The 23,431-nt window shown below is 41.4% G+C and overlaps 2 protein-coding genes across 2 annotated transcripts in view; one reads left to right on the forward strand and one right to left on the reverse strand.

Annotated features, from left to right (window-relative positions):
- Positions 1-4,449: 4,449 nt before the first annotated feature.
- On the reverse strand, positions 4,450-12,496 carry steep1 (STING1 ER exit protein 1). Its single transcript, XM_062537105.1, has 7 exons — positions 12,258-12,496; positions 9,231-9,348; positions 9,093-9,134; positions 8,223-8,367; positions 7,817-7,906; positions 6,382-6,474; positions 4,450-4,839 (listed from the first exon to the last, which is right to left on the reverse strand). Exons 1-7 carry the CDS (start codon positions 12,379-12,381, stop codon positions 4,777-4,779), a joined length of 675 nt encoding a protein of 224 aa, XP_062393089.1. The 5' UTR covers positions 12,382-12,496; the 3' UTR covers positions 4,450-4,776.
- A 1,384-nt stretch (positions 12,497-13,880) lies between these two features.
- The window catches only part of rxfp2l (relaxin family peptide receptor 2, like), a 33,890-nt gene continuing 24,339 nt past the window's right edge, over positions 13,881-23,431 (forward strand). Inside the window, exons 1-3 of the mRNA XM_062537080.1 lie at positions 13,881-13,946; positions 18,460-18,588; positions 18,788-18,859. Coding sequence (XP_062393064.1) covers positions 13,898-13,946; positions 18,460-18,588; positions 18,788-18,859 — 250 coding nt within the window. The 5' untranslated portion in view covers positions 13,881-13,897. The remainder of the gene's footprint in view (positions 13,947-18,459; positions 18,589-18,787; positions 18,860-23,431) is intronic.

Genomic DNA, 23,431 nt, shown 5'->3' on the forward strand with positions numbered 1-23,431 from the left:
TATCCACCTGTCAAAGGAGTTTGTTCACCAATTGCAACATTTAGCATTGAGAAATAACACTGTATTATCCACATTCACAATGTGTACACTCATTTTCAATCCACCAAGATCATTTTAGATTACTTAAGTATGCAGATGATATGGCTTTGGTAGGTTTACTCCAGAGAGGGGATATGAGAGAGAGCATTCATATCTCAATCATGTGTCAAAACTACAAGAATGGCGCCAGTCCAGTTACTTACAAATAAATGTCAGTAAGACCAAAGAGTTAATTATCCAAGCTGACAGAGTTTTAACACAGGAGCTTTTCATTAAAGGACAGAAGGTTGAAATAGGCTAACTGATTTTAAACACCTTGGCACACACATTGATTGCAGACTTAATTTTAAGGTAAACTCTGATTTTATATTTAAGAAGTGCTCTCAACGTCTCTACTTGTTACGTAAACTAAACAGTTTTGGAGTTCACAGATCATTGAAACTGCGTACAAGAGTCTAGTGGAAAGTGCTCTATCTTTTAACATGATCACATGGTATGGTAACCTAAACATACAGGAGAGGAACAAATTGAATAGAGTTGCTAGGATGGCCTCAAAAATTATAGGGAAACCACAGAAAAACTTGGATACTACTGTATGTATGAGGAAAATAGTAAAACCTTAAGAATTATTAATGACCCCTCTCATCCTCTACACAGTGAGTTTGAACTCCTGCCGTCAGGGAGGCGTTTTAGAATACCAACTGCAACTAAAAACATTTACAAGAAATCTTTTGTTCCTAATGCAGTAAAAAGCATAAACAAAAGGGGATTTGTACTCAACACAGCGTCTTTGCATATTTGCACATATAGGGATTTTACTTATTCATTATACTGCTGACCTTCTCTTACATGAAATAGAGTGTCTGTTTTTGCTATTGTATTGTCTTATCCGTTATGTATGTTTATATGGTGGACTGAAGACAAATTTCCACAATTTGTGGATAATAAAGTATTCATTCATTCATTCATCATAGGAACTATTTAATACCATTGTTATAAACATTGGACAATAACCGCCATCATTATCAAACATGTTCTGAATGCCTTTTTTTAAAGCTTTTTTTAAAAGCTGATACCGCATGATGCAGTCCACCTCACCGTGATCACACCATATTAGTTAGATCATTTCACCACCACTACCACATTGGTTAAGTAGAATCGAAATGGACAACTACATTTAATTTTATTTTTTAAATGACTTACTAATTATCTGAACTGTAGACCCAAATGAGTCATCTGTTGACCGTGGGACAGCCGGTATTAGTCCATCTCCACTGCATGTTTATGGAGATGGTCACCAAGAGTTCAGCAAAGAGGACTGCAGTAAGTTATCACGTAAATATCATTGATATAGTAGATATAGTTGAAATGGACATCTACATTTTAATTTTATAAGATTTACTAATTCCAATCATCATTTAATCTTTCTCCACAGACCCAAAAGTGGCATCTGTTGGCCACGGGAGACCTCAGCTGGACAAGAAGGATGGTATAAGAACCCATCCCTGTTCCATGGTGATGGGAGACGGGAGACGGAGCGAGACCTGTTCCTCGTCTGAAACTGGACTGGCACAGACACCAGCCTGGAGTCGGGAAGCCCACACCACAGCACAGCACAGCACAGCACAGCACAGCACAGCACAGCACAGCACAGCACAGCACAGCACACCACACCACACCACACCACACCACAGCACAGCACACCACAGCACACCACAGCACACCACACCACACCACAGCACACCACAGCACACCACAGCACACCACAGGCGGGTGTGTGGCGCACACCTGACACCCCTGAGGAGAGCGACGTGAGTGATGGAGGCAGAGAGGATTCAAATCCTGCGTGGAGTTTTTGAGAGGAGGGGCATGGCCACCCAGAATACAACCACACAGGCCACAAGGACTACTGAGGAAGAGGAGATCACCCCACAGCCTGCTGTGAGGGACACCGCTAAAATCCCTGAAGAGGGAGATGAAGAGAAGAGGACAATTCTGCACAGATTTGTGAAGAGAAGGGTCCTTACTACATGTAGGCCTACCTACTTCCTACTGTAGGTCAAGGAGGGGAATTCAATAAACAAATGGATAGATAGCCTACATAACATTGCATTAACATTTGTGTTTACAATAAATGTATTGAATTTAATTTAATGTATAAGGCATTGTGTTGTTCCTCTATTATCTCATGTTACATTTGAGTTAACTGTACCAAAGAAATTCTATACAGCACCCTCCACAATTAATGGCAACCCTGTATAAACCTCACAATAAAAACAATGAGCTTAAATCCAATCTTGAATGGAAGCAAATTTATAGTGTGAATGACTACCTAGCTCACAATAGCCATGCCAGAGGGAGACCACACTGTTTGTAAAGTTAAATCCAAAAAAAACTTATTAAACCTTAAAATTAAATGATTAAAGCACAATCTTTCAACAGAATCTCCAGATCATCCAGATTCCTGGTCCCCTCCTCTGCTCAACCCCTGTGGTTCACTATAGTGATCAGATCAGGGGCCTGAAATGACTCTTTCTTTACCCAACTAGAACGATGTATTCACAACATACCACATGATTGGCATGATGTGTTCACATGTCGAATCTTGGCGGTGGAAGTAGCGGGATATGTGTAGACAACTGATTTCCATTCGCCTTATTCATGCGGCGGCCATTGTGTAAACTGAAGCGAGGCAACAGAGTACACTCACCATTTCCCAAAGTCAAGGGCGGCTTTATCAAGGATGCTACATCATCAAAAATTCGCCGATGTACTGTTTCAATGTCAGGCATCCATCAAAGTCTACAAAGGACAAAGTCCTTTGTTTTGCCGAATTTTCAAGGATGCATGTGTTCCAAGATACACACATGCATCCTTGAAAATACCGCAATGTGTGTCTTAAGTCGACAGAGCAGTAATTGTTTTTTTTTATCTTTGAGGAAATGCACTCACTCAAATTTAGTGGCCATTACTATTTCATCTGAAAGTATGCAAGATGTTTGGTCCAATCTAACACAGCGTAACGTGAATGGACTGCATTTACATAGCATTAGCATTAGAGCAGTCAAACTGCATAGTACTCAATGCCTCACACATACCTACCATGTTCAGTGGGTTAGTGTTCAGTGTGCTCAAGGACATTTCTGTAACAAGGTCATGGTTATACTGTACGTATAACGAGCTTCCCATTGTTGAATGACTTGTCCAGAGATCCTTTATCACGCACCCTGCTTTAGTTAGCGATTCTGGGCACAGTTAGGGTGAATAGCCTCAACTGACCAATTGACCTTTCACCTGAATGGGGCATCGTTATGTTGTCAACAACAAGTATTGGTATTCAATTAGCCTATACTGCAGGCAGCACCTTTCGGCAATTTCCCTGAAAATTGATTTTTTTTTCTATCTGAGCTCATTCCTCTATGTAACATCTGAGGAAGCATTTTCTAATCATGACCAAAGATAAGCAAGCAATGGCAAGGCAGGGCGAAATGATTCTGCTCCCATCCCTCTGCCCTAAATACTTTCAGTCAGGCGTGAAGCACCTTCAGATAAGTCCTTCTTAGAGGCTTGGAAGCAAACAGGGCAGATTACAGTGTCATTGAGGAGTCCCCTCATTGCCACCTCCCCTGCACATGCCACGCATCAGAATGTCAGAAATGGAGATACAGACACAGCGTGTCCTTTCTCATGCAAATGCAACTCAAAAGCACATTTGATTTTGGGAACATTGACATTTTCAAGATGCTCTTTGGGATGATAAACAACTGTTCCTCAGCCCACTTCTACATACTGAGGGATTTCATCCTGCCTTGTGTCATGCATACTGATACTGATGGAGCTGCCAGACCAAACATACTTAATAGCCTTCACAATCACACATCCCTATGAACTAATGAAATAGCAGGCCACTTTCTTTCATTTTATGATGTTTTATGATGTTTAATTGATTTACATGTTACATATCTCATTCTGCTATTCAACTGTGTTTATGATAACTGTGCGTTCAGACCAAGAGCGACTTGAGCTTCCAAAATCGCTCTGGACGCCATGTCAAGGACGCCGTGGGAAGCTTGGATGCTTTGGCCACTCTGACGTAGTAGCATTCTATGTTTGTTGCTGGTCGTTTGGTCGCTGAACCGCGTCATAGCTCATTACCATAAAGTTAAACCACTTTCAACTTTCTCTAGTCGCTCAAGACGCCCAAAACGCGACGCCGACGGATTGGTCGCTGCTGGCAGCTGAGAGAAGCCGGCTTCCATTGAAAATGAATGACTTCCGGAATCTTTGGAAGCTCAAGTCGCCTGCGGTGTGAACGCACAGTAAGACATGAATGAATGAAGAACAGAAGCTTACAAGGCAGAGCTGCTAAGGAGACCCATTTCACGGTCGAAGAAGAGTGACAAACACAACTTGACAAAAGGATTTTTTAATAACAAAACAGAGAAATAATGCAGAAATAATAGTAGATTCTTCAGTAAAAATCCAATGTTCTACATCTTCATAGAAAAGCCCATCAGAATAAAAGAAAACGCTGCTTTTACGGCACATACTGTATGTACCAATCATGCTATTGACTTTCCATTTTCTATCATGTTATTTACAGGCACATTTTTGATGACAGCCTGACAACCCATTCAAACCCATCAAAGGGGGACAGAACACATACATGAGCAAACGCGCACACACACACACACACACACACGCACGCACACACGCACACACACACACGCACACACTTTACTTAAACTGGTTGTCAATGAGTGTGCCCTTCATTTTGGCCTTCTTTGCTTCCAGCTCAGCCTGTGGAAACAAATGGAAAGACAACCTCAGTCACTCAGTATGTACAGTACAGCAGAGTTTTAAAAGTGTGAGATGAGGACTGGAGAGGACATTGATAGATTAGAGGAGAGAACTAAATTGGCTGTACTTTCCCCCTCAAGGCAGTTACAGACATAGAAAGAATTGAATAAATATTTTCTTAACTTTGCACAGTATTGACTTACAACAAAGCTGTAGAACGCTCAGTTCTGATGACCAACTTTGAAAACAAACACTCACTTCCCTAAAAATCTTCCCTGTAACTACCTCCCAACCAGAGAGGGTTGAAGGGGTCAGTAATCAAGGACTGTTGTCCCAGGGGTGGAACAACAAATGTATCTTACATGGCATGGCTTACATGTCTACCCTCTTTTTGCCCATATATTTGACCAATGACTAATGTCTTATCTAACTATCCTTGCACTGCTGCTATAACTCTTATATTACTATGTTAGGTTTATTTAATTGTCCATATATTTATACTAGTACTGTTATTATTATTACTATGCTTACATTTTGTACTGTACATATTTATTGCTGGTCACTAGAATTTAATCTTGCACTGTTGCACTGTTGGACTTATTTGCACTACCAACTTGACACACACCTCATACTGGATTACAGTACCAATCCTCAGTACATTCATGCACATCTTATCTATAGTATTTTACTGCTCCTTTAGTCATGTTGATTTGCTTTGTATTTTCCTGTTTACATTGTATTGTATGTTGTGTGTGGTGTCTTAAGCTGCTGGGACCTTGAATTTCCCTTTGGGGATCAATAAAGTATCTATCTATCTATCTATCTATCATCTATATGAGATATGCTATAGTTACGGCAACATCAAATATATCTAGTTTGGAAGCACAATCCACACAATGGCAACAAATTAGCCTATTAGGTTAGAGGATGTTACCATCACTTCCACATCATCCATTCCCATGATCAGTTGAAATGACAGCAGTCTTTTCAACAGGTCAGTATACGGTATACTAAGGGCCAGGAAGGTAATAGGTACAACCATAAAAACATAAAACAGCGCTCTGATGTAGACGTCAAGGGACAAAAAAAAAAAACAGAACTCTGGAAGATTGTTGTGGGACGGTTGGTAGCAAGTATATCAAACTACCAGATGATGCACTGTTTTTGTGGAAAGCACTGTTATGCCTCATTTCATAATATGATGTGCAAAACTAAATCATAGTTGATGTACAGCAAATGCTGAAACTATAATTACTGTTAGCAGCACAAACCTGCCCTTGTGGAAGGGAACACAACAGCCAGACTCATTCCAAAACAGAATTCTCAATGAGATAACTATCGGAGTAGATAAACATCTGCATGTCTGGACATATTCAAGGATGGCTCTTTCGATTTTCTATAACAGTCAGATGGGCAAATATTTTGTTAGAAACATACTTGAAATGCCCAGGGTTTTGAAATAGTATTGATCTAAACAGGAGTCTCGGTGTGTGTGTGTGTGTGTGTGTGTGTGTGTGTGTGTGTGTGTGTGTGTTAACTCACCAGCTCCTGCAGTCTCCTCTTACTCATGCCCTTCCTCTCCAGTTGCTTCTCGATGACCTTGGCGTTCTGCGCATAGGAGTCTGCAACCTCCCTCTGCAATACAACCACCAATTACACACATCACAAAACACACACACTACAGCTTTGCTTACACTACCAGACAATCAATGTGTGTAGGCGTGAATGTGTGTGTGCGTGCGTGTGTGTGTGTAAGCCAGAGGGACACATAACATTTGTTCTGCTGACAAAAGCATCAGCCTCTCTTGCGTAAGATCATTTTAAGACAGACCTCACTGACAGTGGGTTGACTAAGAACAAGAAATACACACGCTCATCAAGTATTCATGAGAGAGTTGCTGCTGAGAGAGTGCGACACTACCCCCCCACTCCAGTCTGCACACACTGCGTGTTTGTGAACGCGAGCTAAGAAGTTTCTCATCCCAGAGATGACCTGGAGGGCCTTCCTCTCTCTTTCTGGGGAGATGGTGGCAAACTCAAACACACTCAAAAGAAAGGACGGTAGAGATGTCAGGAGGGGAGGGGAGGGAAGAGGAAGAAGCAATCAGTGCTATAGAACAGCTAAGATTAAGAAAAAATGTGAAAAAACATTTCATGATTTCAAACCATGGAGCTGAATTTGGTATCCGCCTACAATTTCACACTACTTGATACAGACAGTAAATTAAAGACTCGCTGCAGCAAATATTCAATCATAGGAAGTACAGATAATTGTACATGTCATATTACGCAAAATGGCTTTAAGCATGCATGTGTGTCAGTCTGCCTTTGTGTGTGTGTGTGTGTGTGTGTGTGTGTAGTGTCTGGGGAGTCTGGCGCAAGTGTTAGAGGAAGTAAGTGCGTTTTCTTCATGGTGCATGACATTTTCACTAATAAATTGTTGTCCTATTAAGGCATACATAGGTTGCTGTTAAAAAAAAATGCTGTTCTGTGAAATTGTTGGACTTCTTTTAGAACAAACTCTACAAATTATATGCTTTTAAAAGTCCTGATTGATTTGTTACTTGCTGTGCTCAGATATTCATATTTTTAACTATTGGACTGTCTTTAGTATCCTTGTTGATAATTCATCTGTGGCACATTTAAAAATGATCTTTAATTAAAAACTGAAAACATCTCCTTGAATATTAATTTACACACATCAAAAGTGTGCAAAAACACAACTCACAGATGAGATCATCTGCCAAATGTAAATATAATGTAAAGAAATGCAAAGGCAGGGTGTGTCGGTGTTTGTGTAAACACACTCTCATCAGGTCCGAGAGTGTTGAGTTTTCATTCCCGTGGCTTTTCACTGGCTAGCCACTGCTGCACTGATGCTCCCTATCATTTACTGGCTCATCCAGAGAGGGTGCATGAGTGTCTGTGTGTGTGTGTGTGTGTGTGTGTGTGTGTGTGTGTGTGTGTGTGTACTCACCGCCTCAATCTCTTCCTCCTCTTCATCTATGGTTGACACGGTAACAGAGCTGAACTTGCCCATGTCTTTGGTCCGTTTGGTCATCATCACCTGGTGGGAGGCCACACATGAAGCACAGACGGACAACAAAGAGCTTGATATGCACTCCCATTAACAGGTTCTCCAACATACGTCATGCACATTTGTTTATTCTTCATGGCCCCATGTGTATGACTGCAAAGTAGCAAAAGCTGTAACAGACGTAGGATGTCCGCCCATCAAAGGAAAAGACAGAAGAACCTTATGTTAACCATGTTGAGGCATTTACAGTTAGTCTCAACATTTTGGGGAAATTAATTTATACTCTACATCTTTCCAAATCTCCACCAGAATAAGCCCTCTGTAACCAATAGAGAGCGTCTCATACCCTGACTTTCTTTGGAGCCTCCTGTTTCTGACTGTAGACACTTGGGTTCCCGAAGCCTTGGCCAAACTTCACCACGGCAGCGTCAACAATGAAGGTTGCCGTGGCGTTCTTGATCTGGTGGTGATAGAAGAGCAGCAGACCACACCTGGGAAATAACACAAACATTTCAGAAGCAGCAGGCTTAAGATTCAAAATTGCACACGGTACGGATAAGGAAAAAGTGTTGCCCATCACCCATCTGTTCAACCTCTCTGAGCATAAACTTTCAGCACTTCCAAAAATATATTTCTAGTGGATGATAATCATATAAATTATATGCAAAAAGCAAAGCTGAATTCTCTAGTCTGGCAATTAGTTTGTCTGGGGAGTTGGCACTTTCTTTCTACTGCACAATAGGCATAGTTCAAATGACTCTGTACACTTTTGGATAGTCCTTCAACCAATCAGACCAACGATCCGGGTGCATCTTTTTGATAAGCTAGTTTATAACTAGATGCGCAAGTTTCCAGCCTGAGCTGCAGGGTGAAATCCAAATCGCCAGCAGATCAGGCAGGGTTCACCCTAGAATTCTCTAGCAGAAAATAAATTGGAATATACAAATATTGTATCTGGCTGGTGATGAGACAAAAATACAACTAAGTATACAGCAGTGAGTTCATATGCATGAAAATGTATGAGATCAGGTAACGCTGTTGAAAATCAAAGCAATCGCTCCAGGTAGTTTTCTTTCACTTCTTCAGAGAGTCAGACCCAAGACAGAATGCTGATGAGGGATTCAAAAGCTGCAAAAGAGGAGATAAGGTACAACGCAATAACTTGCAGTTCACTCTGACATGGAGATACTTTGAACTGATACGGTTTAACACTCACTTGCCACATTTCTTTCTGTACTGCCTCTCGATGCCTTCTGGCCTGAAGAGAGAGAAAAGGAAGAAAGGCTCAATTAGCCCACCATTTCAACTGAAAAACATCTGAGGTCATTACTTCCAAGCCATACTGCTATCTTACCTTTTCAGGTACACACACTCGTCATCTTCCACGTTGCAGAATTTATGGGCATGTTTGGCGGCATCTATAACCCTGGACTTGTCCCTCGGCCTCATGGGTAACTTCTCAATTTGGCAATCTACAGAAGCAAGGGTATCAGGTAACGCCTCCATTAGTCCATTCAGTAAGTAAGGCCAGGGCCAGGAATGATTGATACTGCCCATGAATATGAATGAAGTGTTTATTGAATTAGCCTAATTTAGAAAATCCAAAGGGTTGTGTTCATTATGCTAATGCAATATGTTCAACTGTTGCGGTATGTTTGTTAGAGTTCTGATACGCCATCTTTAGCATGAGCAATAGATCAGACTGATGCTGGAAACATCAGATTCACACAGGACTGAGTAATCAGTGAACAAAATTAGCATGCAACATTATTTCATAATTTGATGATGGGGTCCATTAAATGCTTAGATTAACTGGTGTTCTCCTTCATAAACACTTCACAGTGAGCTGCCACTCTGTATGGGGTCCCATCCAGATTAGTGGATGGCACGGTTATTATGGACTGCCAAATTCAAGTCATTATACGCGATACACAACGAACCACACTTTCTTTTTTGTTTATGTTTATGTAAGGGTGTTTACCAATCAGTGCAAAATCAGCTGCCTTGTTTTTATTTCTTTTTATTAGAATCTCTTGCAATCAGTGTATTTTGATGAATAAATAGTGCTTGAGTGTGCCTCAAGGCTCAAGGGTATTCCAGTAGGTGAAAATAAACAGGATTAAAATGCAGAACTATTTTCTGGCAAAAACAACTAAATCGACTTTAGTAATGTCTCCAATGTAAACAAGTTAGATCAATGAGTGACTTTAGGGTTCAGACATAAAAATACTACCAAAATCCTAGTGCAATCACCCACATGACACGTTTCACATTTGTCACATAAACAGTCAACTATTGTCAGTGTTATTTCCTTCCACTATGCAGTGAGTCGCTACTGAGAGAACCGCGCAACTTTAAGAATAAGTCTTTGGAGATTGTATTTGCCTGTTTGTTTTTAATTCTTCACCTCATCAACAAAGCATTTTCACCATTTCCATCACTTCTCGGGGTAAGTCACGAGAAGTTTGCTTGAGAAATTTACAGCAGCAGAGTAAAATATAAATATATCGGGAGAGGGAGCTCTACAGTCTGCAAAAATACCTAAATCCGCACCTTGTATCTTTAAACAAAAGAGAGCAATTTCTGTGCAGAAAGGCTAATTAAATTGAAAAATGACTAAATGATTTTTACAACAATGAACTACGTTAGCTTCTGGGGCTGAGGCGGCATTCACAAAGGTCTTGATTGTGCTTGAAGTGGTTGTGCATTTAGAATTCTTATTTGCATAATTGGACTAAAATGGCTGACAGTGGGTAGCAAACAGAGGCTAGGCATTGTAGGCAACACATTCTTTTAAATGTCTCATATACATGCCTTCAGTTGAAAATTAGAGACATCATATTCTCAGAGATGTCTCCTCCTGAATATTAAGCAGTATCAAGCTATATTACTTACTATTATTTCCTGCAAATAGTTACCACGCTCAGGGCTTAAGGATAGTCCAAAACGTCTACATTCACACAATGTGAATATGTATGCACAAATGTGAGATGCAAGTAGAGGTGGGAGAGAAAAATCAGAGCAGTATTGGGATACCCCGAGCTATAAATCAGCTCTTATTGTAACACCTCCTGTTTTTCCTCAGAGATAATAATTAGAGATGCACGATATATCGGCGGCCGGTATATTATTGGCCGATAAGTGAAAATGTTTTAAATATTATTATCGTTGCCTTAACAGACACACTTAGGAGAAGCAAGACTAGGTAATAATAGACTGAGAAGGGAAAACAATATTTAAACCTTATACAGAACTAGACTTGAAAAAAGCCTCTTCTTAGCTGCCAAACAGCCCTCATCCTGATGTGAATGACTGAATGAATGCATGAATGAGATGTCTCATTCTAGACTTGATAGATATAAGGGGAACAATATTCAATTTAGAAAACATGTGAATTGAGCTGGAAACGCCCATGCTTATAGTTAGGCCTAAATGATGAAGAGCAGATGATGGGAATATGTGGAACTGGCCCACTGAAAAAAAGCCATCCAGCCCTATTCTTTTACTCTTAAACTCAGAATCAGTATGGACTTGAAATGCATGTTGATGCTTGCTCATGTGATTTAGTGAAATACTGTAGACACATGTCTCCAAGATACTTCAAAAGAGCTAATAACAAACACCCTATTCTTAATGCAATTAATGACCAAGTCTGATTTCTTTTACATTTAACTAGCACTAGGCCATCCATCAACTCAGTTATCTTGCATACAGCAGGCTATCAATATTTAGAATATGAGTGATGTTTGAAGGATCTACACGTCTTAGGCTACATAGCTCACGTAACACCAACACGAACCTAGATGGGGATATGCGAAAGGTTCTGGAACTAAGTGCTTTTCCATGTAGGCCTATGACATATCGACTGTGTGGTGAGTGTAGATCCTCAAGCATGACCTTTATACAAAAGTCCCGCATGAATGGCCAGACAAATGTGAGGTGACATCTGATGCCTTTAATGGAGACTGTTAGTTAAGTAGCCTAAATACGGCTAGATTTGTTGCGAATACAAAGCGCCATTTGTAGCCTACTTCTCATTGGGAGATAAAGTTAACATCTCGCGGAATACAGTGGAATCTATCTGATTTATGTCACCATATTACACACAGGTCTGGTTAAGTTACGTTTAATGAAAAGGCGTTTCGTATATTCTGGGTTCCCCACTTGAACCTACAGACTTGATCGCATCGTTTTAAGCTTATCTGAAATATTTATCAAAGGCTTTTATCCTTTAAACGTTTTGCCCACACACCTAGTTAGATGCGGATGTCCAAATGCAAATTTACAGCGTCTGACTTATTTCTCTTTGTGAATTATTGAACAATACCCTTCCAGGAGGGGGAATTTGATCATATGGCGAGCATACACAACATGAACTTACCAAGTACAAGAACCATTTGGCCGCATAAACAGTAGTAAACATGAAGGGGTTTCTCTCCGTCGTCATATTCTTCACGGTCCCGCGTATCAGAGCAAACCACACTTCGCGAAACAACTTTAGGCATGTTGCTCTAAACGTGTTTACACAAATACAGATTAATTAGTTTTCAAAACCTGTAATTCACGACCAAAAAAAACTAAACGATGTACATCGTCCACTCGTCGCGTCGCTCGAAAACTACGTAGTCGTCCAATACAAATGACGACACCGGATTTCCTACAGAATTCTAATGTACTCGCCAGGTGGCGATGTTGTGAGGGAAATCATGAAGCTCTACGGACCTTCTCGTTGTCACTAGATAGGGACCACCGACGCTCTTTCCAGTGATGTCCGAATGTGTCCAGGGCCAGGCCGGGTAATTAAATACGTTTGCAGAAACGGACGACAGTTTAGCCAAACCCACTGAATTCGCCTATCATGCCGGCTTGGGGAAGGAGGGGGAACTGAAGCTCGAAGTCGAAAGTTCTGTTTCTCGAAAGCCTTGGCAGGCTATCCTGAGGCAAGTATTGGCAAGGCTATGGCCTATTTCATTTATCATAGGCTACACCAATAGAACAATAGTAGCCTAGCCTAGGCAAATGAAAAAAAGCTCTCCAATATTCCCAAGTCACCCAAACCACTCTTCCCAAGACAAAATGCCATTTAATATTCTGAGCTCATTAAGCACTAGGGCCTATCAGTGACCACACATTACACTAAGTCTGTGATGAGTCAACATTTGCAACCTTGCCTTTGACTGAGACCTCACCATCGGGGTTAACATGCTGAAATATTAAATAGCTCTAATGAAGTGCAGTAGGCCGCCTTGCCAACGTTAAAAATAACCATTTCAGTCCTGAAGGATAGCCTAGCCTATAGGAAATATGCCCCATAGCCTATTTGACAGGCCTATATTAATGCAATGAATTTATTGGTATGGGCTATACTGTACATGTTTTACTATCCATAGCAAAATGCTGTTCTGTGACCTGTGTAGCCTTGAAATGAGTTGCAAGAGAGACTCTGCACAGGAGGAGATGAAACAGCTGAAGCTCCACATGCACTCAGAGAGGGAAGAGAGAGAGAGAGAGATCATTGAGAGCATAATTGCCATATTGAACCAACAGCCACTGGATGTCTTAGGCTGAGGTGATGTAAATGATGTGTGCTTCACAGACGAGAGGCAAAATGAGTCATTTCCATACAATCAGGTGACTTTCGAATGTCCAGGTCCACACGCCTTATTATAAATAGCAGTTTGAGAGTAATGAGCAGACTGTGCACACTTGAGAGAGTAGATTGAGGACCTGCATGGGTGGGAGCATGCTGTGGCAGTCCAGCACGCAGATCTGTGCTCTCCAGCACTGACAATACGCCCGTGTTTGATGTGCCTCAGAGGGTCTGGAGCCGCACCAGCGCAAATGTGCGCGTGTGCCTCTGTGTGTGTGTGTGTGTGTGCAGTGCGTGCGCGTGTGTCGGTCTGACAGTCGGAAGCTGGTAGGTTGGGAAGGTGCAGCTCCTCGTCACTCTGAGTAGGACTTACCGAGACGAGGAGGCGCGCGCACACTTTCACACACACTCACACACTCACGGCACACACTATGGTTCACCCCTTCTTACTTTTTTCCTTGTCGCTCTGTGCTTTTAAAGGTAAGCTTATTTTCTGCTGTTTTTCCTCATGTGTTTCTGTTTTTATTTCTCTCTGTCTCTCTCCCTCTTTCAGTGTTTCTGATACACTCTCTTTACCTCTCTCTTTACCTCTCTCTCTCTCTCTCTGTTTAGCTCACATGTGTATGTTTGTGTAATGGGAATACTTGTCTGCCGGGACGGTACAGGCTCTCAGGTTGTGAATGGGGGCAGATTAATGAATGGGAGTATGCGGGGACTGCTGAAAAGCTGAGCTAGAGTGTTGACTCTGATAATATAATAAATGCCATGGAGAGTTGTAAGGATGCATCAGATTGATTGTTAAGTCTGTGATGTTATTCCACGCCAGGATCAGGATTCAATGATGATTCTAAGGCATGAGCAATTCAGACATAACAGCAGTATAGGAAAACATCACTGACAGGTTTTTGCTGCTGTTGTTGTTGTAGTTGTTGTTGTTGTTGTGGTTTTTGTAGTTGTTTTTGTTATCATTTGTCATTGTGTCATGGCATACAGTACATGAGTTTATGGTTGGGACTGTACTGATGCATCAAGATATATCTAGTGAGAGTTTCCATAATTCATGGAGAACTGCTGCATGGTTCATGCAAAGCTTCGTTTGAAGATTCCTCTCTGGCCAGAAGTTGCTTTTATTGACGAAGTGAATTACATATTGTTTTCATGTAACACAATGTAATTCACTTTCAAAAGCCTTCATGAATCAAATAACTATTCTTTGGTGCATCTCTGATAGTTTCTGTTGCGTAAATGACTCTTTAGGTATCTAACCATATACAATTTATGTGTGTGAGTTAGGAGGGGGGTTATGTTGCAAGCAAAATTCTATATTATTTTCTCTGTGACATAGCACGTGTGTAACAGAAACAGTGATATGCAGGGTTACACGTGATTGGCAGGCATTCTGCATCAGTTGGAGTTTTTTGTGGATGCTTGAATTATGTAACAAGCTGGTCTGTGGAAAACAAAATGTAAAAGTTCATTGAGTGACAGTTGTCTTTTGACAACAACCCCAGTGGAGGGAAAGCCTTTAAAATGAATGAATGATGTGCATTTCCCCACGTCGTTATCTGGTAACAGATTGCATTGTAATTGTTTTTGACAAAATGTGTCCTTATTTGCATAACCTTTGTCAAAGGTATATGAGGGAATGTGGTTTCCTTTTCAGTTCATTCAGCACATGGAACACTCCCTGACATTTCATGCTGTAACAGTGTTATTACACTACGTGCTCGTAATGTGGTATATTTATGGTTGTTAATTGTATTTTTCAGATGTTGTCTACGTGCATCTGTGTGTGTTATTTAGTATTGTATACAGCTATTTTTAGCATTGTTTATGGTGATTGTGAGGACCAATTATGGCAGATATATGCGATGTGTCTCATGTGTGCTTGCCTTTTGGGGCGCAGGGAAGGGGGGAGGGGGGTAAAGTCGCAATCTGTAAATGATGATGATGAACTCATAGTGCGCTGTACCCATTGTGTAATTATGGGTGATTGTGTGTTTAGCTGTGTGAGTGTGAGAGAAAGAGAAACAGAGAGAGAGGGGGAGAGAGAGAGCAAGAGAGTTTGTGTGAGTGAGTGAGTGAGTGAGAGAGTAAGAGAGAGAATCTGTACAAATCCATGATATTAATTGCCTATTGTCTCAGAACAGGTGGGAGGGTGACTGACAGTGTACCCTTGTAATCTGTTGTGCTGATGCACATTGGAGATGTTTGATGTGGACCAAGCCTTCATCATAACTGGCACTGGGTGAATGGAACATGGTGGCTAGGAGTATACACAAAGGCTTTGGGCAACATGATGAACTTTGATGCCAGAGTATTTAATGTTCCTTGTCAACATCATGTCACAGTGACGTGTCATGGCGCAGGAAGTGACGCTGGAAAGACGTAGTGTCTTGAGGCTGTGAGGTCACACGAGTGGTGGCAGGGATGGCGCACTTGGAACAGATAACTTCCATCAGTCATGTGACCTAACAGCATCATGAACGCAGACATCATGGATACTGTGGCGGCATGGCAACCACACTTCCCTTTGGCTTTTGGCCAATTTCAGTTGGAGAGATGTGTGTGTATATATGCATGTATAATGTGTATGAATAGCCATCATGCATTTTTGGGCATGCTGTTTAGAAGATTAACTTGATTAATCTGATTTCCATTTCTGCCTTTGAGTGTAATCTGTGAACAAACAAGCAAACAAATGAATGAATGAATGAATGAATGAATGAATGAATGAATGACTGCAATCAAGGTAATTATTACGTCTTGTTTTCAGTGAAAACCTTTTGCGCAAGCTGATTTCCATTTCTGCCTTTGAAATTGAGTGTAATCTGTGAACGAACGAACAAATGAATGAATGAACGAATGAATGATTGCTATTATGGTAATTATTAGGTCTCGTTTTTAGTGAAAACCTTTTGTGCAATATGAAGTGATTATTACCCTCATCCCCTGGTCATTCTGTGTATTTGTTTGAGTTAAAAAGCACTTGGTTCAATGTACTTCAAGGAAGAGGTCACCATACCTTGGACCTGCTGTATAATCATATGGGTCTGGATCTGAACGTACTGTAGATGCTGCATGAAATTTGGTTTCACTTTGTTTGGTATGATGTGTCAGAGACGAGGATCTGCAGTCTTGCGACTTGCATAGGTTTTCTGCATATTTTACGGATTTTCCCTCATTTTTCTGGTTCAAAATACATAGCATGTTATTTGTGTCAAGAATTATAACAGGCCAGTGCACACGCACCAGATGAAGTCTTCGGCTTTAAAGGGACACTTCACCGATAAGCATTAAGCTTTGTATCTTTAGAAAACCAGTCATGTTTTTGAATGGTCATGCATCATTCCCTCAGTTTGCCTTGAGATGAGAGAAATACAGATTTCAATGTTGGACTGAAAATCATCATTTTACATCATTGAAAGCAGGAAGTCCTACTGTATTCATGGGTTTCATTAAAATCCGTATTTCTCCCATCTCAAGGCAAACTGAGGGAATGATGGGGCCTTTTTAATGTCATCCAAAAGTTAGTTCCAGAGCTGAGCCCCATAGAAGCTAAACACTGCTTCACCATGTTGAGTTCTACAGCAGAAAATGATCTTGCATTGCTGCTGCCACAGCGTGAATTGCCTATGAGTAGACACACACTTACACTGCCAACCCCCCAACCTCTTTCATTTATTTTTTGGTAAAAGTTTTTGGGCAACTTTTAGACTTTCCCGAGAGGATTGCACAGGTGGGCTACAAAACACCAGGCATTCTGTGCACCTTGTAGTTTACCTTACTGGGAAGAACGCCACCATATTCTGAGAGGCATGTGAATCCAAGTGTGAAGACCCTGTTTTCGTAGCGTAGTGTAGTGCAGTGTAGTGTAGCGTTGATATCACTCATGCATCATAAATGTGTGCGCTCAGCTCAGCAAGTGGGACCTGACAGTGACTGCCCTGCATGAGCTTCCTGTTATGTCAAGAACACCCCTGCTGTGTCACTTATCTTACCACCGTGTCTTCTCAACTTGTCTCTTGTGCTATGCTGGCATTATGGAGAAAACATGTTTACTTGCTTCTATTTAATTTCAAAAGGTGTTTTGCAGGTATTTATGTTGGTGTTTTTATTGGGTGTACATCACATTAATTGCAGTAAATCTAATAGGTTATAGGCATTCTTTGTTAACCCCAGTTTTCTTTACATGTTAGGCTACTCATGATATTAATTTCATAATATGTGTAATTTTGCACACCTCTTTATTATTTATTTGATATGGTGACTTTCCAGCTATAATTCAAGAGATTATGTCAATATGAACAAATGGAATAATCATGATGTATAATGTATGAAATGTTGATTATGGCAAAACCAACAATAACTCTCCTAAAGGTCATTTGCATACCATGTTGCCTGACATTTTGGTAGAGTTTGACCCAGTGTTTTGGAACTATTAACTTTTTTTCTGGACCAAAGGAAATAGTCTAATCTAGTTATTTTCTTGTTAAAATAATCTCACTGAAATCTGTCTGAACATATGGTCTCAAAGCAGAGTCATGCCAGTTTACTAAGAGAGAACTTGTGCGATTAGTCTCATTTAAACAGTGAGGGAACCAACATTGATTGATGCCTCTGGATTGACTCTCTCCTGGATACAGCTTGGCGCTAGACTTGCTTACGAGCAGATTTTTGTGCAATTAAGTTGCTGCTTGCCTTCAGTCTTTTTTGTGTCGATTTTGACACTTTCCAGAGAGCAGGGATCAAGATTGCCACCTTGACCCAGAAATGTTGTTTTGCATATTGTGCAAATGCACCATGTAGATATTCTGCAGTCATACAAATTAAGTGTTAATGAATGTGTGTGTGTGTGTGTGTGTGTGTGTGTGTGTGTGTGTCTGCGTGCGTGCATGCGTGCGTGCGTACATGCGTGCATGTGCGTATGCATATGTGTGTGTGTGTGTGTGTGTGTGTGTGTGTGTGTGTGTATGTGTGAGCACATTTGTAGGCTGCAGAGCTGAGGTTGAGTGTCCTCTGGGTCAGTTCCCCTGTGGCAACCTGTCAGTTTGCTTGCCTCAGCCCCAACATTGCAACGGCCTACAGGACTGTCCTAATGGTGCCGATGAGGAAAACTGTGGTAGGTCCCCCAGCACCACACACACACACACACACACACACACACACACACACACACACGCACAAATGCAAAAAAAAAAATGAAATTGCATACAAAATCCTCTCTTTTTAAAATCCCCTCACATACAGACATACCCATAAGAAACAATGCCCACCAGTGGAATTGTCATCAGTGTTTTGTTTTTGCATTTGATAAACAGTGGACAACAGTGGCTGGCCCCAGCTGTTCGATGCCTTCATGAAGAAGACAATCCAGGAGGAAGAGGAATGCTGTGAGTGTTGCATAGCTCCATACATACCTCCATATCTATCTCCATGGGGCATCCTACTGGTTAGGGCTTCGAGCTTGTAACCGGAGGGTTGCCGGTTCGATCCCTGACCAGTCCACGGCTGAAGTGCCTTTGAGCACCTAACTCCTTACTGCTCCCCGAGCGCCGATGTTTGGGCAGGCAGCTCACTACTCTGGGCTAGTGTGTGCTTCACCCCACTGTGTATTCGCTGCATACTGTGTGTTCGCTAATTCACGAATTGGATAAATGCAGAGACTGAATTCCTCTCACAGGATCAAAAAAGTATATACTTATACTTATTTACCTAGCCTTTACCCAAGAAACCTTTCAAAGTTGCATTTCAGTCTTTCAGAAGACATTCTTCCGCTTCGGTTCAGCAAATATGACAGGATATATACTGTATATAGAAACTATTGACAAAAAAACAGTCAAATACTTGGCTTTGTTTGTTTTTGACCCACTGTAGTGGGTTTTTATATACTGTATATATAATCTCCTAACTGTGATTGTTGTGGAGACAATGAGAAATCCTTGAAGGATTTGTGCTATAGTTGCTATGGTAAACTCTGATGGGTGGGTCTTGTGTGTGTCTAGCCGCACCTGATATTGATCTCGTCAAGAGAGGAGGGCAGGAGGCGAGTGTGCTTGAGAGATGAGGGAGGGTGCCAAGCAGGTGTCTGCGGGCTATTTTTGCCAAGCGCCCCGTTTGTCACACTTTCCCCAGTTCAGATGCCTATCGAATTTGCGCGGAGAGAGAGAGGCATAAATCAGGCAGTGTCCGACATTTGAAAGATTCTCCCCGTCTGTTAAATGGTCACCTTGCCAGACACGGTCACTGTCAGGCACGCTCCTCTGAGATACTCGAGTCCAGCCTGTAATGCCGGATAAGACGCACTTGATTGAGTCAGTGCATTTAGATGTGACTGAATTCGATCAAAGTAAACGATCACGGCCCAGCGCTGGCTACTGGACAGCTCCTTGGCACTGCGGTGAAGTTATGTGTCACTAGGCTAAGTGTGTGAATCTGAAACAGGAAATTACATAGGGTGGGATATCATCAAAACACCTGGCAAATTAGAGTTACATCCAGTCAGCCCTGGAGAGAACTCTTGAACTCTGCAGTGAAAGATTGAATTAAACTATCTTTCTTTTGCCAGACCCCAGCTGTAAAGGCTTGAAGCTGTTGATGCATGGTTCTGTTTCATGGTTTTATGGAGCTTTACAGTGCAGTGTTTTCAGACTCCCTAGAGTCCAAGGCCAAGTCATCTTGCCCATTTTATTGAGGTGTGCACTAGTGTCTTGCTATACCGATGGAGAAGACGGGCGGCTAGGTAAAGGTCGCTGAAGTAAAGGTCACTTGCACTGGCTGTCATTTCGCAAACCACTTTTATGTATTTCTTTTATGTTCGCTTGAGCTAAAGTGAAACTTTGGTATTTTGGTTGAATGTTGGTACAGCGTTATTGTTGTTAGTTGTTGGTCAAGTATTTCTCAATTTAATCAACCTTCTGTTCTATTCTGTTCTTTATGTTCCTGTTTGCAGACCTTCCATATCAGTGAATATGTGCAAATATTCCTTTTGAAAATATGAGCAACATCCAAGCATTTCTTTGTCTTTGAAATGGCCCATGTCTCTAAGTGACCTTCAGCTTACTTTATTGCGCATACTGTAGGTCAGTGTGCCTTTGTAAGTTGTGATTCATGGATGGCCATGTTTTGAAACACATTTGATTTCTGAGGGTCAGTCTTTTATGGACGAGACGTGGGATTCTGAGTGCATCATTAGACAGAGGGCTCTTTAATGCAGCCACTTATACAGTAGCTACAAAGAGTAGCCTCGTTTGACCAAACAAAAAAGCGAAGACAAGGGCAGAGCCAGCCTAGATCTTTTGTTTATTTGGAGGCCATTACCGAAGTTCCAGGAATTTTAACTGTCATGAAAGTTGAAAATGAGTATAAACAAAGTAAAGAGTAAAGTAAAGTACTTAATACACCAAAGGATAGTTCTTTTGCAACAATGGCAAGAGAAACTAATCAGCATCAACAATGATCCATTTTATGCCCTCATAGTTTTCACCCGTACCATCTACAGGCATTTGATTGGCTCGTTGTCATCCACTGAATGTATTTTTAATCATTTTTTTCAAGAAAAGATAAATCAGTTTGGGGCAAACATGGTTAAATGCATATGCGCGCAGGACACATTTCTTTTCCCACCTAAAGAACCTTTCTCATTATGCTACAAGACAAGCTTAATTTAATTCCCAGAATCCAGACCAATTTGCAATTTGTTTCCCGATACTGCATTGAAACCAGCCTCCTTCCGAGCTGACACCCCATAAGAACGAACATGTTTCTGGGCTCGAGCAGGATGCACCCGGGCTTGACTGACATGCTCTCTGGCTGTGAAGCTTGGCGTTACGCTGTAGGCCAGTGCTCTGGAAGATAAGCTCTGCCCAGCCTCTGCAATCACCATGGATGTGGCTGCCTGCTCAATTGAGTGTGACCCATCTGTCTGGGCTGTTCTCGCTGGTCGGTGGTCGGTGGTCAGATGGATTTGCGCTCCGCCGTTCCCGCTGAGCCCTTCGCTAAGGCATCTGTGGATCCCCAATCTTCTATATCTCCTGCTCGCCATCAGAGGACTCGCTCCCGACAACCTGTGCCCTGTGACTTCAAACCTCTGGCATGAAGGAAGGAATACAGCCACAGAATTGTGCTTTTTGCTGCAGCTTTTCACAAAAGAAAACTAATTGCTTTTTTTCTCAAGGTGAGGGGAGTTCTCCATTCAGCTTAATATTTATGCTTCTTGCTAGTTTTGAAGACAGACGTTGTCAGAGAACTAATGTTTTAAGGATCTATTTTCTTTTTGATAAATTGATATATTATGAATTGTTCATTCTTTCTATATTCATTAGATTGAACTTGAGAAAGGCAACAAAACAAACAGAGTCGAAACATGCTTTAGCTTGCGCAAGGCTCTTGTGTGTTAAAGTAATCAGGAGTTCAGGAGAATCATCTGTCAGCTGTACATTCATGGCAACGCCTGTCAAAAAGAAGTGATCATAATCAGTAATCAAATAAACAAGCAATGGCCTTGTGCAGTTTCTTCTTACACTTTGATTGTTTCCCTGGGCGATAGGTCAAGGCACGCCCCCCCCTCAGTTAATGTGCTGTCATTGGTCCACTTTTGTTCTTTTTGAAGGCCTCCAATAAAATGTCATCGGCAACAATACAACTCTAATTAAACTGTCTCAACTGAATGGTCTGTTCTATACCAAGTTGCCAGCAGATGATTTTAGGGCTAGCTAGACAATTAAAAAAAGAAAGAAATGACACTGTCGGAATTGGTTCATCATGTCTTTGAGAGGCCTGGGTGTTTTGAGGTGATTTTTCATGGGGGAATTCAGCAAGCTTGGCTTTGTCATCCACCGGTGTAATCCACTGTCTCAAGGCTACATTAAACTCATTAAACTCTGAAGGCATATTCTAACTCTTAACGGCGATAGGAGTAATTGAAGTTAAAAATGGAAGATGTGTAAAACAGGGGAAGGGTTTTTAAAAATTAATCCCCTCCTTCTACCATACATCTTTTAACCAATACCATGTACTGTATACCTTGCTGTGTGAAGCTTGAGTGCTGGTGCAGTCAGTAATGGGCTGGCTTCAGAACAGAAATAATGAACTTCATACTTCCCATCCCATGATCTACAATACTCTCTGCCATATGTCTTGCGCGTGAGAGTATGGGCCTCTCTTCTCAGTGGAAGAAAAGAGTTGAGGCTAGAACATTTTCAGCCAAAAAATGTGCTTTGCCTTCAGCTTTCAGAAGGCTGTGCAGATGTACTGAGGAGTCATGAATCTGTCTCCATTTCTTAAGACCAAATTCAAAATAGGCTTGATGGCAGCACACAGACAGATGTAAAGGGAAAAAAAAGAAAGAGCAGGGAGGTAAATCGTTTCTAAGTGTCTGAGCATGCCTTAAGGAGTTAGTGAGTTGGCACTTTTATATGAAATACATCAAGTGCAGCACCTGTGTTTTCAATTCACACACAAGCACACTTTCAGTGCAGTTTACTTAATAGCACATTAAAAGCACTCCTGTCCTGTGAGAAACACAAAGAGCAGGGAAATAAAAATGAATGGAAAATCTGACAGTTAAAATTGCGCTTCAGTCTATTTACCCTACTGGTTGTCAGTTGAGACATTTTGAAATCACGTTTCTTTTTTTCTTTACAGAATTAGAAATCACCCCACGTACAGTACACATAGCCTAGAGACTTCGAAAGGATTTCCCTCTCGCCCTCCACTCCAAACGATCCAGTCCCATACCATACTGTACAGAGATCGCTCACGCTGGGCCTGGAACAAAAAAGCAAGATTCTCATTTACGTATTTAATGGCTATTTGATGCGCGTCCTCTCGTGGGCTACACTCATTGTCAGTGGCTTAGTGCTGCGATTCAGTGCGTGGAGGAGACATCTAATGAAATGTGACAGAGGAGTGCACAACTGTGGAAAGAACAGAGGGCTCGTAAATGAGGCTTAATGGTGGAGGGT

The sequence above is a fragment of the Sardina pilchardus genome, chromosome 5 (assembly GCF_963854185.1).
Source record: "Sardina pilchardus chromosome 5, fSarPil1.1, whole genome shotgun sequence".
Taxonomy (NCBI): Eukaryota; Metazoa; Chordata; class Actinopteri; order Clupeiformes; family Clupeidae; genus Sardina; species Sardina pilchardus.

Bases quoted from the DNA above. Each gene is read 5' to 3' on its own strand.
- steep1 (XM_062537105.1), bottom strand. From the start codon at position 12,381: ATGCCTAAAGTTGTTTCGCGAAGTGTGGTTTGCTCTGATACGCGGGAC. The intron at 8,368-9,092 runs GTGAGTGTTAAA...GTTATTTCCCAG, and splicing joins TACAGAAAGAAATGTGGCAA to GTGTGGTCTGCTGCTCTTCT. The intron at 4,840-6,381 runs GTGAGTTAACAC...TTGTTTCCACAG, and splicing joins AGAGGAGACTGCAGGAGCTG to GCTGAGCTGGAAGCAAAGAA.